At 41.9% G+C, this 24,976-nt stretch overlaps 1 protein-coding gene across 1 annotated transcript in view; it reads right to left on the minus strand.

The window, feature by feature from the left end:
* The window catches only part of TULP4 (TUB like protein 4), a gene marked incomplete at its 5' end in the record, with an annotated part of 112,027 nt that overhangs the window by 15,491 nt on the left and 71,560 nt on the right, over positions 1 to 24,976 (minus strand). The window contains 4 exons of the mRNA XM_084261542.1: positions 212 to 436; positions 12,107 to 12,273; positions 16,138 to 16,272; positions 18,862 to 19,042. Of these exons, the coding sequence (XP_084117668.1) occupies positions 212 to 436; positions 12,107 to 12,273; positions 16,138 to 16,272; positions 18,862 to 19,042 (708 nt within the window). The remainder of the gene's footprint in view (positions 1 to 211; positions 437 to 12,106; positions 12,274 to 16,137; positions 16,273 to 18,861; positions 19,043 to 24,976) is intronic.

Below are 24,976 nucleotides of genomic sequence, written 5' to 3' on the forward strand. Positions count from 1 at the left end.
TTACCCTTAGGATGTCCTTGGAAAAGGCCACCCTGGATCAGTGGGCCTCTTTAAGAAGACAGGAAAGATCCTTAATCAAGCTTTTAAAATGATGATTATTATAATCATAGTATCTTATACTTTATCCATTATCACTTAGGAGCACCATGGGCTGGGGAGGATATCAAGCAACCCTTTCCTGTTCCTCACACACACGTTTCTCTCATTTTACCTTGATTGTTGGTATAAAGGCAGTGGTGAGGTATGAGCAGAGCCGAGGGGGCAGGGTCAGTTTGCTGATGTCCTTGTCATCCCTCAGGCAGTTAGCGATGGTCTGCTGGCACAGCAGCTGCAGGCTGGAGACCCTGTGCTCGACTCTGACCACGTACAACGCCGGTCCGGAAGCCATCAGCAGGCGCGAATCCCTGTGACCCCAACAGATGGAGATGATGGGACGCTGCACGGGAAGGAAAAGAACAGAGCTTTAAAAGAGTGTATGCTTCCTCCAGCAAGCGGTCACATGAATTCAGCACTGATTGTATTACTCTGAGTCTTCCAGAAACTTAAAAATACAGGCTGTTGCCCGCAAAAAGGGAGGAGAATGTGAACATCTGGAATTAGAGGTAACAGTGTTTGATGTGTATACAGTGCTTTTTACTCCCAAGCTTAAAGCTCTTCACACAAGGAATTGTCTACTAAATTCATTACCTAGATAGGATAAGTGACTTTAGAGTCACACAGCATCAAAAGCATCTTAACCATATGATTTCTTAAGTTAGCAATCAATCAATCCTCATCCACTGGTAACAGTTTACATTTGACAACTGATTATATTCCCAGAGACACTTAGCTACATTATATTCCCAGAGACACTTAGTAAACCAGTGGACAAAACCCTATTGGCTTTCCTGTCTTGCACTGAGTCTTCTGCTGCAGCGTCTCTTTTGACTGATTCCCAGAGGAAGCGAACTGTGAAAGAGCACCAGGAACAAAAAGAAGAATGGCCTTTTGTCTTCTGCTTGGCTACACTTGGAAATGTCTAAAATCATGACAGCAAAACCAGAAAGAGTCAGGGGCGACTGGTACCAAGTGTCAGAACATGGGGCAGAGTAACAATAAACAACTCAAACACTGCTTCGGACATCAGTCCCCGCTGCATGAACTTTAACAGCTGATGTGAGAATACTTGAGTTGTGCTTGCAGGGAGCCCTCTAAAATCTTCTCCCAAACCCTATCTTTTTCACATAAAGCATCAGCCTGTGGTGACCTCTTACAGCCCTATCACTACTATTTTGCTCTTCATGAGTGTTAGCCACATCCACCTGTGATCTCTTGCTTCCTGTGTTACGAAACATCTGTACACACACATGTAGACATACTGTATGAAATTCCAACCGCCCAGCTGCTGTCTAAGCAAACAAACAAAACAGAGTACAGAAGAAACTATCACTCCACAAGAATACTGTGCAGCAGGGTGTAATCTATGAACTACAGAAGATTTACTCCTTCCTGTGAAGGGCTCCTTTCTTTTCATAATCTGTGGCACTTCAAAGTTTAAGCAAACATGTTTTTCATCCAAATTATGAACTGTATTTACTGAAAGGTCAGGGTCTCCTTGGAATATCTTTACTTTTCACAAGATGCACTAAACAAGAATTGACTACACAGAAGATAAGAGTCCTCTCTACTAATATGGTACCCAGATACCTGGGCTAGGTCAGTCCAGTTATTAACTTAGTCTGGGGAGAAAAGCTTTTCCTTCAGTTGCAAATTCAAGATCCTTAAAGGTGAGAATCTGGGACAAGATGTTTTTATGTGAATGATATAAAGCAAAATGCAGCTGCACAGCACTATATCAATATCTATCATCAAGGTATAGGGTTGGATGAAACAACTTTTGCTGAGAAAAGAGCTTCCCTGCTATCTTATCCTAAATTTAAATTTCAAAGAAAATACTAGTTTTAAAGTGGGAAGAATGAAGAAGCTTCACTTTTATTACATCTATGGAACACCACGCACACACACTTCCACGGATGTGCAAACCTTCAGGCTGACTGATATGTAAATGAAAAGCAGCAACATGTGAACCTTGTGATTTTCACGGTAATTGCTAAAGGCATTTTGTAGTGGACAGCTTCAAAAGAACTGAGAAATCCTTTGTGTACCATCAATAATTATTATACGGCTTTTAATAACCATCATCTGTGGGACAGAGACTTAAATTTGATGAGAGATCACATAAAGTATCCCATACTGATTGGTATTTTCATGATTTGACAGTGTGGCTCAGCCCTCACACTGTCTGTCAGTAATGACACTGCTCAAGCTGCTTGCAAAATAACTGGTGATTGGAAAGGCACTGACACAAGTGAGGCACCTGCCACATCGACTATATGACAGCCTGAGTACCAGACACCCTGATTCCCCCAAGGGCTGAAACCCAGCACGGGCAGAACTATCTACCTGAGCATTACCATGGGATCCAAACCACATCCTGCTGCTCACCTTACATCAGCTAAAGCTTACCTGTAAAGATGGTGAAGGAACAAACAAGTATTGGACTCAGCACACAAATGTTTATTTACGGGATGGAGTTTAATGCCAGAAGAGAAGTCTAATATTTCAACTATCATAATCTAACACAGCACACCAGGTAGCCCAACCACAAAGTCTAGTACTGCGGCCATTACAACCCCATACATCACACCTAGATAGGCCTCTCTTCATCCAAGTCAAACAGAACCACTTCTCTCCTCAGGTTACCGCTGTTGCAGGGGAAAAAAGAGGAACAGGTTTTCCAGAAGCCCTGAAATGCTGTGTGGGACCTCTGACTCCACAGCACTGTGGAGCTGGAGAAGAGCAGGAAGGCAGAAGCTGAAAGGCACTGTCTCACTGCATGACTTCACAACAGTTTCCCAACAGGCAACTGCAGTTCAGCCATCTGCTAAACTTCTGAAAGTCTGATTCCCTTGTTCATGTGTTTTCATGTGAACAATACGTGAGCTGGTGCACGTATAAATACACACACACAACATCTACAAGTGTACTGCTTGTAAATCATGAGATCTCTGCTCCTACACTGGCACATCTAGCATCCTCACACACCTGGCATGTTTTAATATTTATATTTTCAACCTCAGCGAAGAGTGCTCATGCCATACTGGTTTGTCTTTGCTTACTGACTCACCAGACACACCGTGCCTCCCTTCTCTATGGAGTGGTCAGTCCCTCAGTACTCCTCAAGCCTAATATCCAACAACACTTCATTTACAGTGAAGGGCTAAGATTTAAGATGAAGTTCATGGAAAATTAGCCTGTCACTGCAGGCCTGAAGAAATAAAAGATCGCCCAAATGCCAGATTTGAGTTGACCTTTAAATGTAGCACTCCAATAACAGTTTTCAATAACTACACTTCCCACTCTTTCCCTTGATGGACAAGGTATATGAATCAATTACTGCAGCTGGCTACACTACTCTGCTGAGAAAAAACAACTGAACTTCAACATTCAATGTAAAAGTATTGCTCCTCATAAAACATCCACTTCTTTGCATTGTTTTAGGAAAAAAAAAAAAGGAAGGACAGAAGTTGTTGATACTCATATTGCACATGTTAGAAAATGCACAAGCAAATTATAGCACAGAAGAATTTTATTTTCCAAGTCTGCACACTTTTTTTTTTCTTCTAGGAACAAGAAAGCTACAAGTATAATGTCTAATGGGAATTTCTGATCTCACTTTGCATATAAAAATCCCATCAGGTTTTGAAAAAAATCTGAGCACAAACTATAAATACCTGAATGAATTCCAGGGTTTAAATACAAACATGTAGGGGGAAAAAAAACCCTTTTACACATGGATAGGATTCAACTCTATAACAATTACATATTAGAAATAATTGGCTAAGGGTTGAAAGAAAAAGTTTATCGGGGCAAATATTGACTGAAAACACACCTCAAAAAGAGGCCAACAAGGAATTCTTTTGCCAGAAAGTTTTCAGAGTTGTTTGAGTTGCTGCAGCAACTCAGATCTGTACCCTGAGCTGGAATGTCCCAATAGAAAAGCACAGGAGAATGGATAACGAGAATGGATATTCCTGCTCAAGCTCAGTGGTTGCTTCTAAGGTTACTAACCTGTCTCTCTTACAGGAGAGAATGTAATTTATGTACCTTTCATCACTTGTACGTAGTTCAGTCAATGAAAACACTGTTCAAACTGATTCTTGCTGCCTGCCTTGAGCTCAGAAACCCTGAGCCATGGGGCCTGCCCGTCTGCTGCTTGTGTTAATCCCTTGTCTCCCAGCACCGGGAGCCTCACAGGTAATGAAATAAAAATGTATTGCAGGGCAGAAAGCCCAGCAACAAGTCAGATTTTTCTCAAGAGAGAGAACTCATATAGTACCTAGTAAACGGTATGTGCAAGTGGAAATATGGAAAACATCAAGATCCTTACTGATATCCCAAAGAATCACAGAATCACAGAATCACAGAATCTTAGGGGTTGGAAGGGACCTCAAGAGATCATCGGGTCCAACCCCCCTGCCAAAGTAGCTCCCTATCTCATATTACACAGATAGGCATCCAGACGAGACTTGAATATCTCCAGAGAAGGAGACTCAACCACCTCCCTGGGCAGCCTGTCCCAGGGCTCCGTCACCCTCACTGTGAAAAAGTTCTTCCGCATGTTGGTGCGGAACTTCCTATGCTCCAGCTTACAGCCATTGCCCCTAGTCCTGTCCCCACAGACCACTGAAAAGGGGCTGGCCAAATCCCCCTGCGTCCCAAGTCTAAGATATTTATAAACACTAATTAGGTCTCCCCTAAGCCTTCTTTTCTCCAGGCTGAACAGACCCAGCTTACTCAGCCTTTCCTCATATGGGAGATGTTCCAGGCTCCTAATCATCTTCGTGGCCCTTCTCTGGACTCTCTCCAGGAGATCCCTGTCTTTTTTATACCATGGAGCCCAGAACTGGACACAGTACTCCAGGTGGGGCCTGACCAACGCAGAGTAGAGGGGGAGGATCACTTCCTTCGACCTGCTGGACATACTCTTCCTGATGCATCCCAGGATCCCATTGGCTCTCTTCGCCACCAGTGCGCACTGCTGGCTCATAGCCAACCTGTCATCAACCAGGACCCCCAGGTCCTTCTCCACAGAGCTCCTTTCCAGCAGGTCATCCCCCAGCCTGTACTGATACAGTCGGTTGTTCCTCCCCAGGTGCAAGACTTTACACTTGCTCTTGTTGAACCTCATCTGGTTTCTCCCAGCCCAGCTCTCCAGCCTGTCCAGGTCTCGCTGGATGGCAGCGCAGTGTTCCTGCGTGTCAGCCAATCCTCCCAGCTTTGTATCATCGGCGTACTTGCTGAGGGTGGATGCTATTCCCTCATCAAGATCGTCAATGAAGATATTAAACAGGACTGGACCCAACACCGAGCCCTGGGGAACACCGCTAGTCACAGGCCTCCATTCAGATTCTACTCCACTGATCACGACCCTCTGAGCCTGGTCCGACAGCCAGTTCTCGACCCACCTCACTGTCCACTCATCTAACCCTTGTTCCCTCAGCTTCTCTATCAGGATGTCGTGGGAGAGAGTATCGAAAGCTTTGCTAAAGTCAAGGTAGACGACATCCACTGCTCTCCCTCCATCCACCCAGTTGGTGATGACATCATAGAAGGCTATGAGATTGGTCGAGCACGATTTCCCCTTGGTGAATCCATGCTGACTACTCCTCATGACCTTCTTCTCTTCCAGTTGTTTGGAGATGGCATCCAAAACAAACTGTTCCATCACCTTTCCAGGGACAGAAGTGAGGCTGACTGGCCTGTAGTTACTGGGATCCTCCTTCTTGCCTTTTTTAAAGACTGAAGTGACATTGGCTATTCTCCAATCTTCAGGCACTTCTCCTGTAGTCCAGGACCTATTGAAGATGATAGAGAGTGGCTCCGCAATCACCTCCGCCAGTTCTCTCAGCACACGTGGGTGTATCCCATCTGGACCCATGGATTTGTGTGCATCCAATCCTTTGAGTCGCTCCTGGACTACCCCTACCTCAACTAGAGGTGAGCCGTTCATTCCCCAACCACTGCTACTTTCGTCTGGTATCTGTGGGTCCCGAGAAGCCTTCGGCGTAAAGACCGAGGCAAAGAAGGCATTCAGTATCTCCACCTTCTCATCATCTCCCGTTACCAAGATACCCGCCTCATTTAACAAGGGACCTACATTATCCCTGGTTATCCTTTTACTATTCACATACCTGAAAAAACTCTTTTTATTATCTTTTATGTCCCTTGCCAGCTTAATTTCTAAGCAGGCTTTAGCCCTCCTAGTTGCATCCCTGCAGGCCCTGGCAACATCCTTATATTCATCCCATGATCCCAGACCCTGTTTCCACAGTTTATAGGTCTTCTGCTTCCCTTTGAGTTTACTTAAAAGCTCCCTGCTTATCCACGCAGGTCTTCTACCTCTCCTTCCCGATTTCTTACTCAAAGGGATGCACCTATACTGTGCTTGGAAGAAGTGCTGTTTGAATGTTAGCCAGCTCTCGCAGGCTCCGATTCCTTCAAACAGAGCAGCCCAAGGGATAGCCCCTATTTGATTTCGGAGGAGATCAAAGTTAGCTCTTCCAAAATTCAGGGTAGCTGTCCTACTTTTTGGCTTGCCTCTTCCACTCAGGATCTTGAACTCGATCATTTCATGGTCACTTTGTCCTAAGCTGCCCCCGACCTTCACCTCCCTAACGAGCCCATCCTTGTTAGTGAAAACAAGGTCCAGCACCCGCCCTCTCCTCGTAGGTTCCTGCACCATCTGTATCAGGAAGTTGTCTTCCATATGCCGCAGAAATTGCCTGGACTGCATACGACTGGCCGTATTGCTTGCCCAGCAAATATCTGGGTAATTGAAATCCCCCATAATGACCAGCGCCTGCGATCTTGAGGCTACTTCCAATTGCTTGAAAAATGCACTGTCAACCCACTCCTCTTGATCAGGGGGCCTGTAGTACACGCCCACGACTACATCACACATACTGGCCTGCCTTTTAATTCTTACCCACAAGCTCTCGACAAGTGGTTCGTCCCTACCCAGCTGGAGGTCAATACACTCTAGGTGCTCTCTAACATAAAGAGCAACTCCTCCACCTCGTCTCCCTAGCCTATCTTTCCTAAAAAGCACGTAGCCATCCATGGTAGCATGGTAGAATCTTTCACCTGCTTGCTCTAAACTGTTCCTCCTTTCTCTTTCTGTAAGGAAAAAACCCACTCTTAAAGCCTTGTTGTCATCCAGTAACAACTAAATAGGATTAATCTCAGGCAATATAAATGAAAGGCAATGTTAATTCAGAAGCAAGAAACCTCAACACCCTGTGTGAAATAAATGAAGACAAAGTAAGCAAGGTCAGCTCAGCTGGCTAACATGAAAGGCAGCCTTTCCCCTCAAAGTCTTCTGATCTGAATTGAACCTAAAATTGCACCCTCCTTCTAAGACTTTAATAAAATAGCTTTTACACAACTACCAGGTTTCTGCAGGACCACATCATCTGAAATATATCCATTCAGATGCTGGGATATGATTCTGTGAAACAGCCTGTGAAATGCTGTGAAGGCTGCTGCTGACAGCAGCAGGTTCAATGCAAGTGGATCTTCTCAAAGACTCCTGGAAAGCTCTCCCATAAAGATTTAGTCTTTGGCATGCCAGTTTGAATTAAGTTTTAAAAATACCACACTGACAATCAGTTTTTCTGCATCTACCCTTGCTGCCTATACAACTGATTTTAGAACATGCTGGGTTCAGTTCAATCTTACCCCTTTTCTTCATTGCACTTAAGGTTTAATCTCTTCTTCCACCACTTACACAGTGGTATAAAGTCATAAGCTAATGTAAATTTACTGTAGATTTATAGGTGTATAGATGAGATCAGCATCAAGGTTTCTAAATCCACATTCTTCTTCTTCTGGTCCATTCTGGGACACGCACAAAAGGAAACGATTAAAAGTGAAGAAGGAAGCAAAATATAAGCCACAAGCTTGAACCATTAGAATTATTTCACAGGCTTGTTAAAGTTGGCAGTTAGGCAATTTCGAAGTGATCTGTAGGAGACTCCTCTGTTTAAAGTTCAAATGGGAAGATACGAAGCAGCTGTAACCACTCAGAAGCGACAGGAGGTACAGGTAGTTTATATAACAAAGACCTGTCTGCACATCAGATGAGAAATTCCAAAGTGACAGAACTGGGTTGCAGCATTTCCAGCAAACAATTTTAGCAAGGCAGTAAAACAGTCCTGAATGAGTTGATTGCTCTCATCCCTTCCTGATGCCATGGAAAAGTTGTGATGATTTAACAAATAAGCCAAGAAATTAACTGTCTTCCAATAAAAAAAATTATAGTCAGCAGGGCAGCCTGCTGGTGTAATCACATTTTTAAATGTTGAAAAAGCAGGACCATGAAAAAACTGCCAGCTAAAAGAACTGGGCATATTTTTTGTGCATAAGGTTGGTGTTCATCTACACAAGAGTTTTCTAAGTTTTACAGAAACTGATGTTGTATTTTTGAATAGTTACCAGCTGATCAACAGCCTCTAAGATATACTCTTCATATAAAATACCAGTATTGACTCTTATTACAGTACGGACCCAGTTTTCATAGAGCTGCTTCCAATTAGATGAAAGCCTGATGTGACTTTCAGAAGTCCCTTCTGAAGCATTTTCATCATTCTTTCAAGGTTCAAACCAGCCTGATTCCGTGTAGCAGAAGTTCAGTATTTTCCCAATCCTTACCGATGCTTTTTCAGCACTTTCCACTACCTTCTCCAAATCTATTCACACTGCATGTCAGGGTGGGAGGCTGAAGCCCCAGAGCAGGGAACGAGAGAGGCTGTTACACTATGCTAACTCTACCACTCTGTTCATGAATGCTGTTTATCAAGTAGCAAAGCTAGTGTGTCCATTTGGATACTTCTGAACAAGTCTGATTTCCCTACCATGGGTTTTATAGTCAGCAAACTAGGTTTATGACCTATAAAACCCTACATTAAAGATAAGAGCTTAAGACAATTAATCAAATGAGACAGAGGATGCCAAAACCACACTAAAGCTGGAGAAGCTGACAAATGAAACACCTTGAAGGGATCCATGACAGCAGTCATCATCAAGATGAGCAACCTACAGCACCCAAATCTACTCTACTTTTGGGTTTGTGGTGACTTTGTTATGTAACATTCCAGCCAAGTTGCGAACCAATCCTATGTCAGTTTTAGTCTGAGTTTTGTTACAAACAATAAAATCTCTTCTTTCCTGAATATCCTACACCAAAGAGAGGACAGAAACAAAACCCGTTCAGTATATTTTACTAATAAAATTTTCAGATATCTGCTTTGTCAAAGATTTGGGATGGAAGATCCCATAGAAACACAGTTTTGCACCTATAATCCATTATGTTCTATGTTTCTTGCTGCTTTACTTTGTCGGACCTTTACATTCAGGACGATACTGACTTAGAATAAATGTGCTTTTCCAGTCATACTTTTGCCTGCTTCAGAAAAAAAGTTTCAGCAGAAGACTTCGATACAAGGAAATTCTTTTCTTCAATTCTTTTCTTCAATGATGAATTGTATAAAATCCCATTACAAGGCTGACTGCCATGGCACAGAAAACGAATTAATTTACGCAGATGAATTTGTCATCAGACAAATTATTGGGACCACTGATTCACTCTGTCAGCTTTGCACATACATCCTTGGAGCAGAGGCACAGAATAACAAAAGTTACTAGCAATTTTTAATTTTCTTTTTCCCGTGGTGTTTTTTATCTGGTTTTGTTGGTAAACCAATTCCTTGGCAATGCTCTAACATACCTGTCACTTAACTGCTAGTACCGCTAGACCAGCATTCAAATAGATAAAAGCATAAAGTCCACATGAGCAGATACAGGTGTTCTTCTGAAAAACCCTCAACTCCTCCTGCAGCTGAGTAAATACCAACTTAAACACAGTAAATAAAGAGAATACATACTGAATAGGTAGAGGAGTGGCTCTAATTTTAGGCAGGATTCCATACTTATTTTTAATAAACATAAATATATCCATTTGAATGTTATTTTTATCCTCGTTACCCAAGGAAATGAGACTCTATGATTGTGCTATTAACTGGTGGTTGCCACCCCAAACCTTCACTTCCAACCTTGCTCATAATTTCTGAAGCTGTTGGTTTTTCATCTGAAGTTCACAATGGAGGAAGAAATCTCCATGATATGCAATTTCAATGAAAATTAGCAGCTGGAAAGAGCAGAGAGGCTCACATTAGTATTTTCACTATGAGAAAAACTGCAGTATCAACTGGACAGTTACTGGTTCTGTACGACCTGTCACGTGCCCCATAGCTACTCATATAACAGCAGTATAATTAGCCCTCAGGTCAGCCTCAATATGTGCCTTCTCCCAGCTGATTAAGTAGAGGAGAAAGGAGAAGAGCTAAAAATAGGAAAAGAAGGTGATGGGATACAGGGAGAGCTAGAGGAAATTAAGATATCCAGGGTGATTTAGGATGAAGTGGAGGAGACAGCAGTAAGAGATTAGCCTGCACATACACGCACTTCAAGGCAACCTGACCCCATCAGTTCCATGGCGCAAACATAGCTTGAACCCAGAGCGTTACCCTGGCTGTTGTACAGCCAACATGGACATCCAGCATTCTGTTATGGAGGTAACGGGATGAGGTTTGGGTTTTATCCGCTCTGGGGATAGGCAGCACTGCTACAAGTATGTTTTCTCCATAACTGATCCAGAGAGGGAAGGGCTAAGTTTAAGACAATATGCTGAAAGAGGGTAGGTGCAGGTTTAGGTTAGATGTTAGGAAGAAATTCTTTACTGTGAGGGTGGTAAGGCCCTGGCACAGGTTGCTCAGAGAGGCTGTGTAAGCCCCATCCTTGGAGGTGTTCAAGGCCAGGTTGGATGGGGCTCTGGGCAGCCTGGTCTAGCGAGGGTGTCCCTGCCTATGGCAAGGGGGCAGAACTAGATGATCTTTGAGGTTCCTTCCAACCCAAACCAGGCTGTGATTCTATGAAAATGGTTTGTATGGTTAAGTTCTTTAGGTACCTAAATCAGTGTTAGATGTCATTGTGCATACTTAGGTTTGCTTTAGAGAATATTATTTTACACATTACAAAACTAAAATATTCTATCTAAATTAGGGTGCTAATGTTAATAAGCACAGGTTAATGCTATATATAAGGAAACACAAAAGCTCAGCAGCTGGTTTACTACATCATCCTTTTGCATCCATCCCCGATCTCGATACTGAAAAAGAAATTATAATAAATGGTATCATCATTAAACATAATTCAGTAAATGTATTTATAGCATTTTCCTTCACTTTTAGATTTCTAAGCTATTATAAATTATTTCAGTTTCACTAGTACCAGAAATCAGAAGAGTCATCCCTATTACACAGAAAAGGAGATAAACTGCAGAGTGACATTCAGCTAGTGACATTCACCATTGAAGACCTAGGAAACAGGCTGTGCTCCGAAGTAGCACACAGACCATGTGCTGACATTTACTTGTCAAGTAACATGACCAAGGTTACAGTGAAAGTCTGTAGAGAAGGTGGGAACAGAAACAAGACTTTCTGATTCATCCTTCTCCATCCGATGCCATAAAAGTAGAATATCACATCAGATCCACTGGTTGTACATTATCAAATTACAGAGGTAGCAAAGAGAAAATAATCTTGTGGTTATGATACTGGACTTGGAATATTTTTATCTAGTTCTTGGCTCTGCTAAAACATCAAACAAGCTCCCTAGTTTTTTTCCTCAGTCACTTATCCACACACCATGAGAATTTCATTTATCTCTCTTGTCCATTCATGGCCCAGTAGTTTTGGGAAAAAGACTGTTTCTCATTAGATATTTGCACAATACCTAGCACAGTGATCCTTAGAATCAGATACACTCTCAGATGTATACCTTAATGGAAACAGCAATTATTTATAGTGCATTTTTATCTATATCATATTTTAGAATATGTTCAGGATGTTTTGCAACACTTTTCACACTGGAGTCTATACCAGTGAGCTATTGTGGGAAAAAACATGTCAGGAAAGCATTAACAACTGACTTTGAAAATACCTCCTACCTGTACAGGTGTCTCCAGGGTGTAGATATGTTCCCCACGCACATTGTAGAACTTGACAAATGCGCTTTTCAACAGGGAACCATTGCTGAGGTCAACTAGCTGGCTTTGTTTCTCCATGCCTGCGACTGCAAGTAGGTCTCCTTGTGTACACCACTGTACCACCACATCTGAAACCACAAAGGCAGTTTGCGATAACCGCTGATGAGAATCAGGAGGGACAGTGCTTCCAGATGCTACAAACTGACTTGAACAGCTAAATAAATCATGGTCTCAGAAGTTACTTAACTACCTAGAAACCTAAATCCTTTCACTGAAAGCAAATACTCAGCACATGCACTTTGGAGAGTGAACCTCTTTATTTTGTAAATTACAAAAAAAACCCCAATGTGTAAACCCCATTCATCTTTCTCTCTCTGTGGTGAATCTAGAGTGTAATCAGTGGTTGCTCTGAAGTACCTAGGGACAAGAATTTATGAGAGCTATTAAAACTGGTGTGGAAGATCCTATGCACATCTTTGGGGTAAATAAAGTGGTATCAGGTTAATAAATAAATTTTCTCACTAAGAGAGCAGCAACGATTCTTTGTCTGGAAAAGCCCACAGTGCAAGAATGTGGCACATCTGGAATACTTCGTGTTCTCACTGGCTGTGAATATAACTTTTAGCACAACTAGGGTTATAATTTAGTGTAACATCAAACCAGACTTTTGGACTTTTGTCCATAATTACATATGGGCTCTGTGTCATAGGTTTTCTTTTGACTTGAGTTGTGAAAATCTACAAAACTGCCTAGCAGGAGCTTGTCAGAACCACAATTGCTTAGGGATTGCTTAGTCTCTCATATACATGGATATGAATATACAAATCAGTTACTTCTCCTGCAGGCACCTCATGATGAGGAACACCCACAGTTTAATTTGAGGAGGCTAATTTCAAACCCTTGTATCCTCCCAGCTCTTTGTCACACTGCAAGAAGAGCACTAAAACAGTATTTTGCATTTCTGCTTGAGTTTCAGAAGCAGATTTGCATGTGCAAGGAATACTGAGCTAGTCTTTAAACCTTTTTACTCTTAAACTGGAGGTGAAAGGCAGCTATTTTGTGCTGAGACAAAGCGAAGGTAAAGACAAAACTTTTGTGCTCTGGGATGCTCAATCTGCCAAGAACCTTTTGAAGACGTTTGTGGGTGAGAAGCTGTCTTCAAATGAAGAAGCAGGAGAGAAATGAGAGTTGGCAGGAAGGATCTCAAAATTGTTTCAAGTTGTCAACTTGTCATTTTCAGGGACTTTTATGTGCAATTTAAAATGGTTTTGTATTATTTCAACTTTCTGATATTTCTCATGGGAATTATGTTTCTGTACATAACAGAGGCAAAATGCATGTTCCTCAAGATAATTCTTCCACAGCTAGGCACTGTATGCCTCCTCTTTTCTTACTCTTCAGCCCTTTAAGTAATCTACAGTGGGATTTAATTCATCTTTCTCAGAAAGTATAATGATAGGCAGGTTAGAAATCAATGAGGCACACTGATCAACTCCACTCTTGGTAACTGGCTTAACCACACAATTACCAGAGTGAGAAAAATATCTCTCGTATAGGTGTCAGGTAACGCTTTCAGTACATCCCCATAACAAGGGGAATAGGAGGGATTCCTGCATCTAGCAGTTTGCTTTCTCTCTCAAAACTCCTAGAATCAGGCTGGTGCAAAGGCAGCAAGGGGCTGGATGCAAGCTGCAGCATTCTCCTGGGACAGCATAGTTTATAGCACAACTTCAGCACACTACACAGCTGATGGCATCTTCAATGACTGTGGAACCTCACCGTACAATAGCTCAACTGATAACTAGGTCTCAGTGCAAGCACAGAGATTAGAAATCAGATGGACACTTCATCCATCCCTCAAAGCTACTTGCCAGCCACTACAGGCGTGTGTATCAGCAAACCTCAATAGACAGCACTCTCTCTATGTGCAATAGCTCTGCAGATGGGAGTTGTACCTAACTAGTACAACTAGTAAATGGCAGTCCCACAGTTCTCCAATGAGAGACAGGGAGTTAAAAGCATAAAGACAGGATACAGCTGAAGAGTTTAGGACCTCTACTAGAGCTGATGAAACTTCCAGGAGTGTTCAAGCTAGATGAAAAGAAGAACTCGCATTTGGGTAATCAAATTCTCATCCAACGGAAAATGTTTTTCTGCTTGAATTTAATACGAACACTCCCAGGAAAACGACAGCTATGCAAAGCTAGCAGAACAGCAAAAATACATTGGTAATGCTTGAAATAGTTTTATAGATGCCGGCTTTAAAAGTACATTGAGTAGCCTACAGCAGTGCGTAAAGACAAGGGCATCTCCTGCAGAGACCACAGAGCAACGCTTAGAGATTTCAAACAGAAACACAAGAATTAGGACTCGCATACGACACTGAAGACCATCCACTCTCAGCAGAATACCAAGCAGCTGGCGAGGACAGGGACCCTGAGCTGGCCAGTTTTGCACATTCTTGAATGTGGTAACAACCAGTAAAGCTACAGTCATGAGAAAAAAACGTTTGCTAAGAAGATAATATTTACATCTATATGGCAGCTATATGCAAAATACTTTCCACTGTACAACGCACAGCTTCAAGCAACAGTGATATCCCAGTCACCTTTCTCTCTGTCTCATACACACTCCCAATCCAGCAAAATATTGCACATTCTTCTTCTACTGATATCAACAATGTAATCCGGTTTACAATTCATAAAAAATATTTCTACTGTAGCTTGCACATTAATATTTTGCTAGAGATCTTTTTCCATTAGTGAAAGTCATTGGGGAAAGAGAAACAAGACAGAGATACTCAACAGGATGGAGCCCTGCAACTCTAAACAAAGTGGAGTGTATTTCTCCTCTTGTTTCCAGCCAAAAGCTAGACTAGAAGACAACTCAAGACTACTTCCGATACTATTTACTACAATTCTGTAGACATGCTGAGCACACCCCTTGGTAGATATCCCAAAAGGTTCTCTAAATTCATTCCAGTTTCACAGACTTTTGGCAACATTTTGGCTGGAGAAGTTTTCTGGACCACAGGGTTGCCCCATGATGCATTTAACCAGTCATGCACTTCTTGTGTTGCAGCAGATGAAAGCAGGAGTAGAAAAGAAACTTCAAAGGTGTTTTTTTAACCTCCTAAGACTACCTTACAGAGTGGGCCACCCAAAAACTACTGGGCTGGTGTTAGGTCAGCTTTTCACCAAAAACATCTCACTCTTACAGAACATCTGAGATCCTGCTCCAATAGCTTGTTTATTTTTTTTCATCTATATAAAACTAAAGTACCTATGGAGATGAAAAAGAATCAGTGGAACCAGTGTCTAAATATGTGCTTGTGTGCCACAGTGAAATAAAACTTCTCTCCAGGCAAAGCACTGTGAACCGTACTGAGAGTACTGGCAAAGTAAGGGACTTTTTGATAGGCAAGAGCAGTAAAGACTTAAATGTGAGTTAAAGGGTTTATATGGAATATTGATCTTACAGATGTTCCTGTGCATCACTTAGCGAGGTGTATAGTAGTTAATCAGTGGAACTTTTCTTCCCTCAGAATAACTTGCCTCTCAATAAACAATAATTCTAACAAGTTTCCAAGATTTGTGGGTGCCAAAGCAGCACTGCGATTCGTACCTGGTTACCAAAAGCCTGGGAGGACACCTGGTGAATGAAAGATTTCTGTCAGGCAGCAGGAGCATTCACACAAAGAAGCATAAGCATACTAGGACATTCAGCTGGAAAACAGCGAACAGATCAAACTGCTCTACAATGCTGCCACAAAAACACGATCTCTAAAAGCGAAAGGTTTTCCAACCACAAAAGCCCTACCAGCCACGCTCTGCTTGTCCCCAGCAGGTGTCACTGCTGGAAACGGCAAGATCGGTGGCCAAGTGCTTCTGGGTTAGGAGAGACAACTACAAAAACATAACGTGTACACACATCACTAAATATACAAGAAAAGCAGAGTAGAGAAGCGAGGGTGAAACGCTTTCTTTTTGTACCTTTCAACCCTGAGCGGATGATAGTTGGAGACAAGTCGTCGTAATTGTTCATTAAGCTGATGTCCCCTGACGTGAAGCTGACAGTAAGTAGTGGCTTGGTGTTCTGCACCGGGACTGGATACGCAGCTGGTCCATCTGCAAAAGCAAGGCTCTGGAGTGAGGGAAGGCAAACAACCAGAAGTAATTACATCCAGGCTGAAACACACTTTATTTCAGGAGTGGTTCCAGGTCTCCAACTCCACCTGTTTATTTCTGCAACATCTACTGGGAAAAGCAAAGCAGGTTTAGCTCATAGTTTGTAGTTAGCTTTTGTGAAACCCCAATGTTTTCACTTTTTGAATTTTTACTGCAGCGTGTCCAAAGCAATTTATGGATATTCTATTATTTTATACAGTGGTGGTTTTCAATCTTTCTCTATTGTCAATTCCCCAAAGTGTCTGTAAATTGAAAGCCAGTGCTTTGGAAGGCCTCCTTGGGACCCACATTGAAAACCAGTGGATTAATGACATAATCACATAAAAAGCTATTTGCTAGATACACTTTCTGCTCAGGCAAGTGCTGGAGACTCCTCTTGAAGTCACTTAGAGACATTAGAAGAACTTCTAAGAGGACATACTGACCTTTCACAAATTACTGCTTTCTAAATGCGAAGAGCTAGACGGCAGCATGAAAAGTTACCTGCCACCCTGCTGCACAGGATTCAACACACTCAAAGGCAGAGGTGAGTCTGAATGGAACACTTGGCTTTAAAACCCATTTCTGCAAAGTTTCTGCTCCTCTGGGTTTGTCTTGCAGCATTCACAGAAACTCCCTTGTTCAAGTATTTAATGACCAGCACCACCACCTGTAGCACTTGCTGCTGGGCCCTTTTTGCTTACCATTTCTGACAGAAGATTCTGCTGCCCCCTGATAAAGTGTTTCTCAAGGCCCATCCAGCATCTTTTCAGTTAACAAAAATGTCAGAGACAGTTAAAAGTGGTATTGCTTGCGGAATTTGTAAAAAACCCTGATCATTAAGCACTTCGGAGAGAGATGTCTAGTAATTAGCGCCTCTGTGTGTATATGATTTGATACAAAAAACCCATCACACTTCCAGTCCTTCCTACACATCTGTGTGAGTCAAAGGCTTGTCACCTTTGAGAGGTTTATGCTGCATCTGCTCTAAAGAAAACACATCATGTTTGGGTAATCATTAAAATAGGCCTGTAGGCTTGTAATGAGTCCACCCACCCCCTGATTGACTCAGAAAAAGTGAGTGCATTTAGATCACTTAAGTTCTCATCTGTGTACTCTGCAGCTTCATCATCCTCCAACCAGAATCTCAGTATTAAAAAAAAAAAAGCAATGAAAAAGCAATTTAATTTTGTTCCTTTTCTTGAGGAAAGCTGGTTTGGAAATGTGAAGTTTGTTTCTTTTCTTCTAAGGTAAGAAACCTCACCCAGTACCGAAAGTGAAGCATGAAAGCCAAAACAAAATCCAGTTGCAAAAGACACCAACATTTTACCAGATGATCCCATTACCTCCCATTGCTAATACACACACTTATTGTATTGACATCTATACCCATGGTTCTGGGAAAGGTAGATTTTTGGACTGAATCCAAACTAGAGTTAAAACAGCAAGAATTCTCAATGCAGTGGTTCACTGAGATGCAAATGCAAAATATCTCTAGTTATCATGTATTTGAATTTTTCATTGTAAAATCACTGTTACATTAACTTAGTGCTTCATTTAGTCCAGACTGGAACACAGAAACAGCTTACCTAGATCTTACAGGCTAACCAACAGCCACAAGAATCATAGAATCATAGAATTGTAGGGGTTGGAAGGGACCTCGAGAGATCATCGGGTCCAACCCCCCTGCCAAAGCAGCTCCCTAGGACGTATCACTCAGATAGTATTAGCATTATGTGAGTAAGACTGCACGGATACCTAGGCCTCCTAGGTCTTCGCTACTGATAGTTTCCAAAGAGTTTAAAACCAATAGTTTCCAAAGAGTTTAAAACCAATGAGTTATATTTACACTTAAGTGGAGGGAAGGAATCCTTCCTGACCCTCAAAAACTGGCAATGTGCTCTGAAGCATGGGAATTAGTAACTCCAGACAGCTCCAGTCACCCTTCTTCTACTCTGCATAACTGCAAGAAACATTTCCATACCAAATTCTTCTATGTAGCTTTTATTGAGCTCTTTATGTCAGGACTGTCAAGGATTGGACTGCAGTGATGAGCATGATCTCTGTTTCATAGGATTTCTATAAAATTAAAGACGTACTGGTGGCTTTTCACACAAATCTATATAATAGCACATTAACTTTTGTGACCACACTCTGACAACCTCCATACATATGGACCACTGCAGTACCTCATGTCTACTTATCAGTGAAACCTGATGTGCCCCTATCTAGCTTTTTTTCACTCACCCTCACTGAAAACTTTAGGCTTTGTGTTGTTATCTCATTTGCACAAACAGATGAGGTATGTGACCTGCAGCAAGCCACCCTACCAGCAATGCTGGTGGCAGAGCTGGGGATGAACCCACTCCCATAGCAGCCCTCTGCTCTACCCTCTGTGCTACCTTCACAGGAAGGCACAATCTTTTGGCCACTACCAGCTTGAAACCTGGGGCCACTCTGCTGTTTTAGTAGAACGTGACAACTCCCTGGTGTCCCAGATGCCTTCACGAGAGGTTGTAAAACCGAACCAGGACGTGCACACAACACTACCTTGCGGTGGGGAATAGTCATCAGAGTCCGTGTCACTCTCGCTGCTGTCCTCCACCAGGAAGCTGGGGTAGTTCCAGGACATGCTGAGGATGCCATCTGACTCGTGAAGGAGCACATGGGCCAGCATTCGGCCGTGGCAGTCCATGACGATAACCTGCCCATCAGCAGTGCCGAACAGTACCTGAAAGGAACAGAACGGCCTCAGTCCCACCACGCGCCAGCCACTGGCCCCTCTTTCAAACGTATCCCCTAAGTAACTACCTAGACTGGAAATCACCTGGTAGCAAAGCAGTCAGGGATATGAAACAGTGTCACAATAGGACAACACAACTAAAGATGTACATAAAGAATGAAGGAGAAACAGCAGGTAAGTTCCTAAAGTCTGTGAGCAAGTAATACTTCACAGTGGGGTGCATTTTGTTCACACTAATACAGACCAATGAAAAAAACCAGAATCTGGCTTCCTTAACTGTAATCACTGCATATTACAAATATTTTGATGTTAAATAGCTGTTGGGTTAAACCACTGGCTGAGGTTTGCTACAAGCTTCAGGTTACTATTCTTAAATATAACATCAAGAAATCAAGCTTTGCTCATCTCAAACTCCCCTTTAGACATTTTATTCTACTCTTCTTCCACTTGTATCATCCCTTTCATTTCCCATTACTCACCATTTCAACTGTTTTTACACACGTAATCAGTGCACAACCATGTTCACTCTGCTCTCAGAACACAACCATTCTCGTTGAGATCTCTATGAAATGAACTTCTGCAAAGCTGAAATCCTGCTGGTTGTCATGACTAGCTTCTCACACCACTTTCAACCTACCCTACAGATTAAGTTTTTCACCAGCCTCCTAGGAGCTTAATAACTGCAAAATACCCAGAGAGAGGAAGTGAAACACTCCATTGTTTCTGAAAATAGTAGTGTGAAAGTTCTGCCTCCCAAAATCCTTTTAGGCTTTTATAATTGGGTGGGAATAAAATGTTGGGACTTGTCACCTGGAGTTCAGTCTCATCTCAATCTAAAGCTAATTCTCTGAAGTAGCGCTGCTCCTAGTTCATCTAAAATTATGATGTCCTACAGTAATTTCCAGTTCAGATCAGAACAGCTGCACGTGGGCATTTTAATTCTTGCACTGGAACCCAAGAGAGCTCTTTAGCAACCTAGAAATGTCAGAGGGCACTCTTCATCTCTTTAGCCAGGCTATAGGTTTCAAGGAGCAGCTTTAAGTTTCAGGGTAATTGTAGCAATACAACCTTTAAGATGAAAGCATTTATCAGGCTGATAGTCCTGCCGGCTGAACTCCTGCTGAAGTTGTAAAAAGGTCTAATGGTGTTACCATCCATAACATTACTCAAGTTATAAATGCCACAGTTAAGCTACTTATGTCAGATGAATAAAACTCTCTTGACCTTCAGAAAAAAGGTCAAGCCACAGGTTACGCCTGAAGGATTCAGTGGAGAAATTAAAAGGCTCTATTTTACCTGCCTAAATGAGTATTTTTCTAGGAGGTCTGTGGACAATGTTGCAAAAAGGTAATGAACAATTTATTGTGGTTTGTTAGCCCTTGAATACAAAAGCTAAATGATAATAATAGTAATTAAAACAATTCCCAAGTACTTATTTTGAAGTGATTCTTCCACCCCTTGTTATTCTCCTCTCCTTTCACATTGTTCAACTGTTTGCATATCCATTGCTACCAACAGAATTGCATTTGTAGAATTATGCATAACCTGATAATAAAAATACCTAAAAATCACCCAATACATTCAAAGTGTGAGTCAGTTACACAACACAAATACATTATTTCTTTACAAAACATATCAAGCATAATGAATCCTGGCACTGCAGTGAAGCTGTGGCTGATTAAAGGTCATACAAATGCAGATCAGTCCTCAATGGTGCCCTGATGCTGTAAGCTTCGAAGGGAAAACAGTGCTAGGATAATTCATGCAGCTTTCTAAATGTATCAAGAGCTGAAAGGTTGGGTTCAGTCCTGAAACACATGCCCGTGTTCCTCATGAAACCCAAGCTCATGGTGATTCCTATTTATTATAACAAATCCAAACGCCTGAAAAACACCTTTCTCTGAAACCTGTTGACTTCTCAGTCTCTGCAGCAACTTGTGACTAGTTTCACATGCTAGTTTTGGTAAATAAAATGTTTTTCATCTAAGGGTTTTCAACTAAAAATAGTCTTAAAACTATTATCCATTAAATTGTCATTCAAGACTGCCATCCCCTAAAGTGCTGAAGATTTCCCTAAGCTATGGCTCAATTTCCAGAAACTCTGCTGAGCAATTTTTTTGTGCTGTATCTCCTCCTTCTCCCAGCGAACACGTGGCAGGTGGAAGAAGACAGTGACCACACAAAATTTTTCAAGGAAGTGACTGACCGCATTGGAAAGGTAAAGGGTTAGGTGTGTCCTAGAAGTTGCTCACGGGATCAGTCCAGGAAACTGAGCTCTACTGGACACTAAATAATCAAGTTTTCTACAGCCCTAAATAATGCAAATTACTGTATTTAGCCTGTAAATGTTGTTAATCCACAACAGTAAACATTCTGTACAGCAGTATTTTAAAATAAAAGATAATTTTTAAAAATAGGATAACATAAACACAAACCCAAAATACCTGTGTGGTATTTCTGGCTTTCCTGCTTTTTGCCTCAAAATGCAGGGAGAGAGAACCAGAGAGAGTGAGACAGCTGCTCTCCTGATGAATACTTTTTATTTCCATTAAAAATTCAACCACTGTAAAATGATTTCTTGAACTGACACAAAAAGAGGCATCACCACAATTCACACACAAGCTCAGGGGAAAGCACTTTTTTTGAGTGCCTTTATGTCTGAAAAAACTGAGAAGAGTTTCTCCTTCCTTTGGACATGTGGAGTAACCAGCCCCACACATAGATGACACACTACGAGATCACCCAGCTAACTGCATATGTACACAGCAGTGAAATTCTCACTGGAGACAATTAATGCTTTCAAAAGCAGCACTGGTTTAGCTACCTACTTCAGACTCATTCCTTCTCTCTCTTGCAATGTCCATAGGGTCTACATCACTATTATGAAGCCCTCAAATGAGAAGACAAAGTAAGTACACCAGAGATCTGGGTGACAAATCCATTTAATAAATAGCAAAATACTAAAATCTAGGGATTCAATCCACTCCAGCTTTATTTATCTCTAAACAGTATAGTGCAGCTGAATGAGATGCAGCCTTGCACACCATTTCAGGAGTTCAAAATATAGGTAGACCCAAAATCAGGATCTCAAGCTATACAACTAAGCTGGACATGTAAGGATGGAAGCACCTGTCCAGGCAAAGCTGATGCTATCTGAAAACTTTCTGGTAAATGACAGGTGCCCCTGGAATTCTACCTGGACAAATTCCAACTTGCCTATTTCCAGGCATACACATTTCTATATTCTTTCTTGACTCTTGAGACATTTTCCAAGAAAGCATTCTATGTCAATTAGATTTTTAAGTGAAAAGACTTGCCTTTCTATATAATGATTACTGAATTAACAAGATGCCACAGTTTACATGTGGAAGAGAATTATGTCTTGGTTTGGGCTTTTTTTAAACTTGTGTCAGGTTTCAAGCCACGTTTGAAGTAGTATATAAAATGAACAAAAAGCCAGCAGCTGGAACACCTTCTACAGAACATCTTCTGTAGCTTTGAACATGGACAGGACTCTCAGCCTGGATCACTGAGCTCCCACAGCAGTAGTATTCTGGAATGCTGCCCAAGCAGCGCCGTTTTCTGTTTTTCTCACTTTCTCTGCCTGGGAAGTGGAGATGTTGTCTACGAAAACACATATTCTGCAAATATATCCAATGATATATGGCAACACGACCATTTGGTATCGTTAGGTGGGAAAATGCAGTTACTTTTGTCAACAAACACTCATCATACCAAAAAAGTCAACTGATATACTTGTCAGTCTCCAGCATTGTTCCCAAGGCAGGTTTTAGTTGTTTCCTGCAAGATACATTGACTGCTGAAGCTAAAATCTCCTTCAGAGTTTTAGAAGTCTGAGAGTTTCTGCTGGGGCTTTGTGGTTTGGTTTTTTTCCTAATTGAAAATGGTATCACTTAGCAACAAGGATTGCACACTCGACCAGTGAAAATGCAATACAAAGCAGTTTAGAAGCAATGTCCTTGCTGCTTTGAATTTCACAACATAAAATCAAGACGACCCTGGGCTAAGCTATATGCTAATGGAAGCCAGCCCCATAGCTTCTGCATTCTCCATCGAGGTGCTGGGTGCTGGCAGAGAGGGGTAGCTCAGCATGGTCAGGAAATAAGTAGAATGGGTGAGGTCAAGTATAACTGACTCAACATGGAGATGGGCTGAGTAATAAACTGTCACTGAAATGAAGCACTAAAGAAGAATGACTATCTTCCTAAAAGCAAGAAAAACAGGGAAGGATTAATCCTTTTTCAGCTGATGCAGTCGCCAGCCATCTCTCAGTGTCTGAATACTGACAAGAAACCAGCTCCCCGACAACGAGACGAGAGCTCACGTTGAATCCACACATGATGAAACGCTGATGGGGAAAGTTTTGAAGAATAAAGAGATACTGTTCCCACTTTCCATTGGCATACTATCTCTTTATGTCAAATCAATGGAAAGATCATGTGAAATTACTTTCCAAAAATATTCACATTTCACCACCAATTTACTACGAAACTTGGCCTTGCTTTCCCAGACAGGACCTAGTTGAGAAATCCACAAATCTCCAGATGCAATCACTCTCATCCTCCTTCCCTGCATCAAGGTTTCAGACTGTTCACAGACTTGAACACATCTGACCCAAGTTCAAGACCCCATTTGGCTCCTGGTCTTACTAACTTCCAAAACATTCATGGATCAAGTCCCAGTGATAATGAAGTTTAAATTAACCACTCTGGCAGCTACATTTTCTTTTGAACTGGAAAGACCACAAAGCTCTGGATGAACCAAAGTGGTCCTGGGGTCAAAGCATTCTCAGCCAAATGTCTCTGGCAATGGAATAACACAGAGTATTTCTGAAGAAAAAGAAAAGAAAGTGCTGCAAACCCCTCATAGTTTTACCTTCCACTCAGATGCCCCCTCCTGACCAACTCACAACCTGAATGATCAAATTATAGCAATTTTCCTACCTCACATTCGGTTTCTCCTTAGAAAGAGAACAGCTTCCTGCAGAAGGTGACATTTTTTCCCTTAACTGCCTAAAATGTACGTGCTGCTACTTTGCACGGGTTCACTGCAAATCCTTGTTTTTACTATTTGCCCCTATACCTGAAGCATTAACACGGTGCTTTTCAGAAACACCGCTTCAAGTAAGTACTCCCTGTCTCAAAGAGCTAAAGACTTCAGGCTATATGAGCAAATCCTGTGCAAGTGCCACCAAGGTGAGAGGAGAGGCAAATGGCTTCTTTCTTCCCAACACTTCCCACGCAAGAGACTGGTCGTCTTTCTTTTTGTGCTCATCTTTACTTTGCTGAATCAAACCCTGATGCTCAAAAAAATGTAAAACTCTGCTGGGTATAAAAACGGTAAGTGAAGACATTAATCAAACAGCACAACACGTCTTCAGGTCTCCCTTCACCTCTGTCTGTCACTGCCATTGACATCCTCCATTTTCTGAGGGAGGGAAGATGTGGCAGACTACACAGGGCTTAGCAAAGCCCAGATTCTGGTCAACTAAAATAAGGAAATTGTGACCCAAGCGTCATGTCAGATCAAGGTAAGGAGCTACAAGATGCACTGCTGAGGGTGATCTGTACGTCCTAGTGCACTGTGTAACCAAGAAGATGCAGGAATTCATTGTCATTCACTTTTTGCAGTAACAAACATCACATACCCTGTCTATAAGGACGAGCAAAACATTAAAACAGTTGCATTCCTCCTTTCAGAGTCATTAAGGGGAAAATCTATTTGCAAGACTCATCTGAAACAGTGTTGACATGAAACATTGCTGGAGCTACTGAGAAAACATGAGCCACGATGCTGTCAGCACATACACATCCCCCGTGTCACAGCTCTCATGACTAGAACAAACAGCACCATCTCGTCAGCTTTCTCAGTGTCTTGCCACTACAGGCTGGATGAAGAGCA

This window comes from Gallinula chloropus (assembly GCF_964237585.1).
Source record: "Gallinula chloropus genome assembly, chromosome: 3".
Taxonomy (NCBI): Eukaryota; Metazoa; Chordata; class Aves; order Gruiformes; family Rallidae; genus Gallinula; species Gallinula chloropus.